This window comes from Tarenaya hassleriana, unplaced genomic scaffold (genome assembly GCF_000463585.1).
Source record: "Tarenaya hassleriana unplaced genomic scaffold, ASM46358v1 Cleome26, whole genome shotgun sequence".
NCBI classification, from domain to species: Eukaryota; Viridiplantae; Streptophyta; class Magnoliopsida; order Brassicales; family Cleomaceae; genus Tarenaya; species Tarenaya hassleriana.
Window position 1 is genome coordinate 1,273,718 of NW_010965869.1, and position 9,451 is coordinate 1,283,168.

A 9,451-nucleotide genomic window follows, 5' to 3' on the forward strand; every position below is an offset into this window, starting at 1 on the left:
GTAGAGATAATTCTGTGCATTACACAAAAATTTAGTTCCATATGACTTCCGATATTGGCTCGGATAATTGATGGAATTGCATCTTAAGAATTTCTTCTGATAAAATGGTTTTTACGGCTATACATCTGCAAGTGAAGAGAGAAAATACTGATTCAATTTAAAAGCAGATAGAACAATCCAAACGTACCCAAGAGCCGTAAGTGAACATGCAAAACATGATCTCGACCCATGTTCGATTCCAAATATGGGTACGGGAGCATCGCAAGGCGATAATTTACCCGGTCTTTTCTTCGGGCCTGATGTAGTTGGACCGACGGCCGGTGAACTTTCGGATCATCAAAAAAAAAAAAAAACAATCCAAACCTAAATCTGGGAAGAAAAATATCTCAAGTTCACAAAAGCTTAACTCCACATTTTTTTCACCACTATATGCTCCAGACACTTTGAAAAACTACTAATACCAGTTAATGATATCTCCAAAAACATGATTAGAAACAAAAAAAAAACACGAAGATTCGATATGCACAAAAATGATTTTCAATTCAAGTTAATTTAAAGGAAAACGTAGCATGGAGCCATAAAGGGTGAAAATTGCCTTGATGTTCATCCTAGGTCAGTAAAGTACTTTCACAGTTCAGAAAATTACAACTTTTAGTCAATTTGTTATGCATCGGTAAGTACCTCATTTCTGCAGCTTTGGCAGCCTTGGACTCCGGCAAGTGCAATTTCAATATAACAAGGCACTACGAAAAGGATAGCAGAGAAGTTAACTTTCAAAAAGCTATAACAATGCTTATATTAATAAACTTTCAAAGGCATTTTTTGTTCTTTTTCCTCCGGGATCCAAGTCCAACCATCAGAAAAATAAAAGATTTGATAATAGACAATAAATAGAAAACTCTAAATCTGAATCATGAGCCGAGGTCCTGTTTATATTTTCCGATGATCTGTCATAAAAGATCTCGTGTGCTAAGTTTCATGCATATGTGGTGCAATGTGCGATATTAACTAAGTTCCTATCACTACCTCACTTGGCGGCACATCCAAGATCCTTGAAGCAGCCAAGAGAATATCAGGAGCAGGTTTCGATTCTCAAAGGCATCGACAGAAACAATGGCATCAAACCTGATTATGGACAACACAAGCATATAGTAATGTGAAGCCTCATAGTGTAGAAAAGATGGATCTTCTGTTTGCAATATACATTGATGCGGTAGAAACCATAAAAAATTATTAAACTCGATTAAAACGGAAAACCCTTCAATGTTGACATGGAAAACCGCTTAAGAAGGTCTGGTAAACTGTTTGTCTTAAGACATAAACCAACTCTTCAGAAAAAGTGCCCAAATTTATACTGAGCAAAAACACTAAGGACATAATAAATAAAGAGATTAGATCCAATGAAGAATGCATTCAAGACATAATTATGAAGCAGTGGGTTTGGACATAATTGAGACTGTGTTCGACTCCAAACACAACCAAAGAGCAAAAATATTTGACGCACACTCAACAGAAGGAGAGTTCCAGGCTTACATGGACAAGGGCAAACCAGCGGCGGTAAGGTTTGCGCCGACTTTTATACGGTCAGCACTAGACGCAACAGCAACTTTTAGACCCTTGTTCTTACACTGTTCCAACAGTTTGTTAAAATCAAGTCGTGGCCAGAATGAAACAAGATATCAACTTTTGGTATTCTCACCTCAGTAGCAAGCTCAAGAGCTCCTGGAAATCCAATTCCTGGTAAAAGAACAACATGAATACGCAATTATCTCGTCAAAGAATTTGATAAACAGAATCACAGACTCTGATTATCGGTATATGTGAAAAAAGGGAAAATGTGTGCATAGGTTTTCAAAGTGGTACCGGTTGAAGGCTGATTTAACATGCTCAGTGATAAAACAAATGCGATCAGCACTCTCCTAATTGTTATGACCATGGCACAAAACACATATCCACTGTGAGAATCTTCAAATGCTAAGAAGTTGTGGCGGAGCTCTATGAGATCATGGGCAGGACAGTGTGAGACAAGGCCGCATTCGTGAAGCACTACACATTTGTTGTCCTAATGATACTCCTGCCTGTAAATTATTCTCGGTATCAGTAACAAATTTTTTGCAACTCTTCTTCGTCATTCACTTGGACATGTATATACTAAAAACATTAAGCAAGAAATGGCAGTTTATTCATACAAAATGGGTTTTGAATCCATGCAAATGTTTCTTATCAATTGTCTTGAACACTTGCCTTTTCATAGTTGCAAATTTACGCACTGATAAAAGATCCTACCTTATCGAGATATATTCCAAAGAACTTCTTTTTGGCTGCATCGGGACCAAATCCTTCTACCCCTTTAACGGAAGCAACACCTCCAAAGAATTTAGCTTCACCTGTAAATAACCAAAACAAATGCAAGGATGAAAATGATCACTCCACATAGTTATTTTTCATCTCCAACTAGGGGTGGGCGTTTCAACCCGTAACACGGGGGTTTGGGGGTACCCGGCTTAACAAGTACCCGGAGAAAGGGTACCCGGATATTAACGATGATGAGACCGGGTTTAACGAGGCCGAGTTTTTGACCCCCGGGTCCGGGTTCAGGTTTCGATTAACTCATAACGGGTACCCCCGGGTACCCGATATATTAATTAAAAATTAAAATATCTTTATATTTATAATATTTATATAAGGTATTTTATTATTTATTAAAATATTTTTATTTTATTTAATTATTTTCTATATTCTCAATCTTTCTAATTTATGAAATCGAATTTATAATTTATAAAATCGAGTTTTGAATGTTGTTTAAGTTATTTTTATTGAATTTTATAAATTATAGAATATTTGAATTATTTAATTATGAGATCCGGGTACCCGTGAGTACGAGACTGAGAATCTCATTGAACCCGAGTTAAGGGTACCCGGATCTCATGAAGCCAAGAATGAGATAATTTTTTCGTAAAACCCGTGATGATGAGACTGAGATCGGGTTTCCTAAAAAATGGGGGTACCCGACCCCGTGCCCACCCCTAGCTACAAGTACCCGGATTTTATGAAGCCAAGAATGAGATAATGTTTTTGTAAAACCCGTAATGATGAAGACGAGACGGGGTTTTCTAAAAATTGGGGGTACCCGACCCGTGCCCACCCCTACCCACCCCTAGTGTGTACATGAACTAGGGGGGAACTGTCTTAAACAAAAAAAGGAACAAACCAAAGTGAAACACTTGAAAGACAACTAAAGAGAAACCACATCCTAATGAACAGAGAAACTACATTGTATTCTGCGAGACAAAACATAGGATTAATCTCAAATCAAAATCATCATCAGCTAGTTATGCACATATCAATCGTTAGAATGGCGTTTTATCTGAATAGATTACTGCTTCTTCGGCTGCTCGATGGGAAAGTTCTCCTCAGCCTGTTTCCACCACAAGAAATTGGCTGCCTCGATCCACCCTGGATGAACCAGAAACTTCTTCTCTTTTATCGCCCACCGAGACTTCTCTGTTCCAACATCCGTAGCCACGACGTGTGTTACCGATGGATCCACGTCCGCCGAGCAAGTGGCCCCGAGTTGCTCAGCCATCTTCCACAGATGATGGCTCGCGGGTTTGCAGTGGGTCGGGATTACCCGGCTGAAGACAATTTTGCATCCTTTCAGGATCTCTTTCCGCACTTCCTTAAGCGCCAACATCACGTCTCTACCGGAAAGATTGTCATCGTTAATGCCCTCGAAGAATATACTGTGGACTCGTTTCAGGACTTTAAGGACAGTGGCAAGTGCTCCATCGGTTTCGCTTTCATCACTCTTCAACTGTGAAAGAGACTTGAAGTTGTGGCCAAACTGTTGGCAACTCGACGCGAAGAAGTGATACCTCTCCATCAAAATCAGATTGTCCTTATGCTTCGGCCAAGCATTCTCTGAGTCGTCGAGAATCAAAACCACGCTTTCTTGCCCCAGCACAATGTCGAGACTTTTCTGGTGTTTCACCGTACCATCATCCCGGGAAATGATCCGATCACCAAAGTACTCTCCTTTCGGATCGAGGAGCTTAGCCATTTGCCGGGCATAAGGCCTATCGCCCATTGTGTATATATACAACTCAAACATCTCACTCGCTTCACTCAGAAATGATCGGACAAAGGGTCTCAATTTCGTCATCATGTGCATAAACTCCAACAAGAAGAGGCTTCCTCCCGACACATCTTGGAGAGAATGTGCTCGGCTCCTCAAGTACTCTTCCTCAGGTGTCATATGCATAAGTGTGGTCGAATTGAGAAGCGTGTGGTCTAGATCGAGAACCAGACACAGCTTCCGACGACGTATCAATAATCTCATGTCCGAATCACGTAACCTAGCAACTTCTTCAGGATCAAGCCTTATACCCTTGTGTATGTACCCAAAGGCAACACCAGATTCCTCCAACTTTTGCCCACAGACAAAACATATACCTCCGAACGAGCCCGGATGCTCGCACTCGTTCACGCTCGAGCTCGTTACTGCTTTTTCTTCCTCTGCAATCGCCACTGAAGCCGAACTCTGAATGTCCTCAACAGTCCCAGCGTGTTCAACCCTGCGCCTTTTGGATCTATTAAGCTCCAAATCTTCAGATTCAGAACCATCGTCCCCGTTTTCTTCATTGGGCGACGATTCAGAAGAATCAGAACCAGACTGAAGCTCCGCTTCGATAATGGCGGCGAAATCGTCACTGCTCGACGAGTGAACAGGAGAATCAGGACTCACAAGGCTCATCTCTTTCGTCGATATCTTCGACAACAGAATCTGCAAGAGATGAAAGAGGTCTTTCAAATTATGAGAACGATCGAGATTCGAATCCGAATGGAAACCGAAATGAGTAATAACAATCCGACATCGAACTCAGGGTCCCTGATTTTTGTTGCTAGGGGGATTCAAGGAAGATTTGGGGGTTTACAGATTCAGAAAGAACCCAACAATCAGAAAGAACTCAGGGAGCTTCGTTTTTCAGCGCTCTTGTCCCGGCGCAAAAATATAATATAATATACCAATTAATAAAATAGAAAATTCCAAAAAAAAAACATTGAACCTAACGTGAAAAAGTTGTACCAATTACAAGTTTTTTTACAATTTTTTATAATTTTTATAATTTTTACAATTTTTTTATAATTTTTCAATGACGTGTGTATCCGCTACAGTAGCTCGTTAATACATTTCACATAAACGTAACTTTTATGAAGATTTTGTTAAAAATTTAAATTCTAAATAATTTTTTAGAAAAGAATAAAATTTTAAATTCAATATATATATATGAATATTTTAAAAATTCGTGATGAATTTATTAGTTATTAGATGATTTTTTTGGTAATTTCCAATGCAACAAGGTTCTGAAAAAACTTTTTAAATAAAAATTAGCATACCATCGTATTTGGTTTGAATTTAAATCGACCTAAGCCAAGTTCGGTTTTTAATTTAATTTTAATTAAAAATGTTTGTTAATTATCCATATTTGATTTTAACTCAGCCATCGGGAACTAAAAGAAAAAAGTTTTGAAACTTGCAACGACAGGTTGCAAAGGTTTTTCCATCAGCAACCAAGAGGAATTTGGAACTCTGCAAATAGAGATCAACATGGTCAACATCTACGCTAAGGGGAGTACAAATTCAATCTCGAACAGAAAACACAAATTCCATTGAACTCTAGATCAGTTTCCGCTTACAGGATCCGAACAAATCGAAGACCGACAGAGAGACGCTGGAGAAGAGAGGGTCGACGGGAGACGACAGACACGAACTCGCCGGGAGCACAAACTCGTCGGAGATACGAGGCAGACACGAACTCGTCGGAGGATGACACAACGGAGCTGGAGACGACACAACCGGGGAGACGCCGGAGAGGAGAGGTCAGAGTCGCGAGCAAACCTGGGTCGAGGACTGTATTATGGCACGAAAATTTTTCTGGCGCCTGATGTTTGGAATAGAACTTTGGGAATTTAGGGATTTGGATTTTATCTGGTTCAATCTTCGGTTTAAGTTTAAACTTTTAATTTAGGTTAAACCGGTTCAATTGTCGATTTCGATTAATGATGACGTGTAATACACGTGTCAAGCTTTCAGATCCATGGTGGTAAAATTGAACCAATCTGGGTATTTATTTTTCAATTTGGAAATTGTGGTTTTTATTTGGAACATTTTGAGTATTTATTGGGATTTTCCCCTTGTTTTTTAATTCAAATTTGACGCTCATAAATTCGATAACTTAAAAATTTGATCAAACTGGTCAAATATTTTATTTGAGAGCGTTTTTAAGGTTTTTGGGGAAACGTGATGCAAGTTGAGATTTTTTTTTTTGACAATTCTGCACATTCGAATTTGTTTTTGTCATATATTTTAGCAAGTTTAGTGTTTCTTTTTATAAAAAGAAATAAAATTAGAAGAAAAAAATTCAGATTTTATCAATCTGGAAAACTACCATATATAAAATATCTAACTATGGAAAAAATACGGATTTAATGCTGAATTGTTATTTATTACTAAATTTTTATATAAAATCTAATTTTTAAAATTTTAACATATATATCTATCATAGTTATTATTCTACGACAAAAAACATGATATTAGACTTTTTTTTATAATCTAGAAGTTCATCGTTCGACTACATTTTCAGAAAATCGGAGAAGTCCATATGAATGTCCATGCGTGAATATTTAAACATGGATTAGAAGAAGTTTTGTTTCTTTTCTTATCGGTTGAGTCATCCAATCTTAGGTTCGTCATGTTAAACTTGTCATATTAAAATAAATAAAAATAAAATAATAAAAAACATATTAAAATATTAAATTGAAATAATAAAAATTATATTAAAATAAAAAAATACAATTTTATATAAACATGTATATACATACATATTATAAATACACATATATACGTATAAATATACAAACATATACATATATATATATGTATAGATATATATATATATACATATGAATATATATATATATGCACATATATATGCACATACATATACTGATATACATATATCATTTCTAATTTTGATACCATATATACGTCCACAAAAGAAGAATCCAATTTACATGTAGGGATGTAAAACGGGCTGGTTCGACCTAGTTCAGTCCGACTCATTTTGATCTGGAAAAATTTTAGTCCAGACTAGTTTAACCCATTTTTTAGTGAGCCAAAAATATATCAGTCCAATTCATATCGTCTTAATCAATGAATCAAACGAGTCGACCCGTGAACCAAATATATAAATTTTAAAAATAAAATTTTAATATTAAAAAAAGTTTAAAAACAAATTTAATATTTAAAATATTTAAAATTTAAACAAAAATAAACTAAATATGTAATAAAAATATAATTTGTATATTAAAAATATTTTAAAATATATAAAAATATTAAATTTTAAAAAAAATTCTGGTCTGCAAACCAACCCGACTCGTGAGAACTAGTTTGTTTGGCCCGGTTTTTTTTTTCTGGACTCAAATATTTGGAATCCGATTGGGAAAAAATATGGATTGACTCACGAGTCAATCTGCGAACCGCGACTCGTTTTACATCCCTAGTTACATAGACGAGGATCGAGTAATTGGCTAACACGTAATATCCGCAAGTTTGGATCAATAGAGTTGAGAATTCGGTGAAATTACAGAATTACTATAAATATTTTAAAATTTACAAAATTATTATTGATTTTTTTTCAAGTTATATAACTATTAGCTGTTAGGCCAGTTCGATTTTTTCTATCTATGTAATCAAATCCAAGAACATGAACACAAAAAGATAGATCTCTAAAAAGAAATTCCAAAATAAAACTCAATCTTAAGAAAAAAAAGACAGGATTCATGATTAATTAATTATGTGAATTCAAGAGATAGATATATGTATTTTGTGGAGGAAAATTGGAGAATAAAGAGGCGAGTTGGCGAAAGCGAGGACACGAAAAGAATGCTCTTTCTAGTTTGTCTTGAGTTCTCAAGCCAAGCAATAGTTTAAAGGGCCATTTTATTTTGGAATATAAGAGGATTTAAAGGCTGCTCACATCCAACATCTTTCAATTAACCTTTCAACTCTTTCAATTTTTAACCAAACACCAAAACTAGTTGAAGCATCATCTTCATGCCAAAATAGATGATAGTTTGCAAATGTGACAGAATTTAGAACAAATAAAAAAATAAAAAAAGTACTATAATTAGAAAGAATATACTGTAGTGTACACAAACCCCCATAATAAAGTAATTTACAGAAGAAATCGTCGAATAAAACCACAAATCTTTTCTCTCTCAAAGTATTATCATTTATATATTAATATATCTTCTGGGCTTATCACATTAGGAATTTAATTGATCGGTTATTCAAAATAAAAATTTATGTATTTAAACGTATAGAAATTAGAAAATACAATTTGATGTATTAAAAATACATAAAAAGGATTTCAGTTTTAATTTTATTTATTAAAAATAATAGTGTAAAAAATAGTATTACGATTTATTTGCTACATATGTACTATTTTTATATGCGTTTCTATACAATAGTAGGTTTGAGTTTCACATTTATTTAACGCAAATGTTATATAAATATACAATTAGTTAAAGTATTTTTAAAAATATATGTAAATTTTGAAAATTTCAGAAAAACACACACTAAACTAATCGATTAATTTTTATAAATAAAAATATCACAAAATCTTAAATCAATTAACGTCTATATCTAAAAAAATGATAGAATTTCAGATAATTGATATATTTTATTTAAAATTTCATAAATATTATTTTTTTATAATATTATTTTTTGAAAAAAATTCATTTATATAGATTCTTCTTCATTGTATGCTTATTTATTTTAAAAAAATATTAAAGAATCTGTACGATCTTTTTACTTTTAATTTAATTTTCAACATAAGTTATTGAAATGGATAATGGTTTCTATTCTTTCAAAGTTTTTTTTCTATAATTAAATATAATTAATTTAAAAAATATATATATAAAAGTATCTGAAATTATAAAAAAAATTCAAATATATATAATTTTTTATACATAAAAATTAACTATTTAAAATTTTTATACAAACGCATTAAGCTTTCGAATCTTAAAAGTATTATGTAACAATTAAAGTATCTATATTTAAAAAATAATTGAATTATTAATAACAATGAAATTTATATATTTAATATAAAATTTGTTTAATAATTTAAAATTTATTTATTTATATGAAAATTTAAATAGTAATATACTTATTCGAAAGAAAAGTCTATATATTTATCAGGTTTTTAATACATAGATGTATTATGATTTTCTGTAAAATAAATATACAATTAAACTGAAAACTAGATTTTATAAAAAGTTTGTTTTATTTTTCTCTTTTGTATGTTAATAATTGCACGAATTAAGTTTGAATAAGGTGAATACGTAATATATGTATATATATACATATATAAACAACGCCAATTAATCT

At 33.5% G+C, this 9,451-nt stretch overlaps 2 protein-coding genes across 3 annotated transcripts in view; both read right to left on the bottom strand.

Annotated features, from left to right (window-relative positions):
• LOC104816864 overlaps positions 1-2,381 on the bottom strand; it is a 4,307-nt gene extending 1,926 nt beyond the window's left edge. Inside the window, 8 exon segments of the mRNA XM_010545859.1 lie at positions 188-325; positions 682-743; positions 1,027-1,088; positions 1,091-1,125; positions 1,534-1,628; positions 1,700-1,737; positions 1,864-2,078; positions 2,287-2,381. Coding sequence (XP_010544161.1) covers positions 188-325; positions 682-743; positions 1,027-1,088; positions 1,091-1,125; positions 1,534-1,628; positions 1,700-1,737; positions 1,864-1,936 — 503 coding nt within the window. The 5' untranslated portion in view covers positions 1,937-2,078; positions 2,287-2,381.
• An 849-nt stretch (positions 2,382-3,230) lies between these two features.
• On the bottom strand, positions 3,231-6,106 carry LOC104816865 (RNA polymerase II C-terminal domain phosphatase-like 4). 2 transcript variants are annotated; one of them, XM_010545860.2, is made up of 3 exons: positions 5,698-6,106; positions 5,539-5,590; positions 3,231-4,783 (listed from the first exon to the last, which is right to left on the bottom strand). In XM_010545860.2, exons 2-3 carry the CDS (start codon positions 5,563-5,565, stop codon positions 3,377-3,379), a joined length of 1,434 nt encoding a protein of 477 aa, XP_010544162.1. In that variant the 5' UTR covers positions 5,566-5,590; positions 5,698-6,106; the 3' UTR covers positions 3,231-3,376. The 2 variants fall into 2 exon arrangements, with proteins under 2 accessions (XP_010544162.1, XP_010544164.1); XM_010545862.2 differs by lacking the exon at positions 5,539-5,590.
• Positions 6,107-9,451: the final 3,345 nt, after the last annotated feature.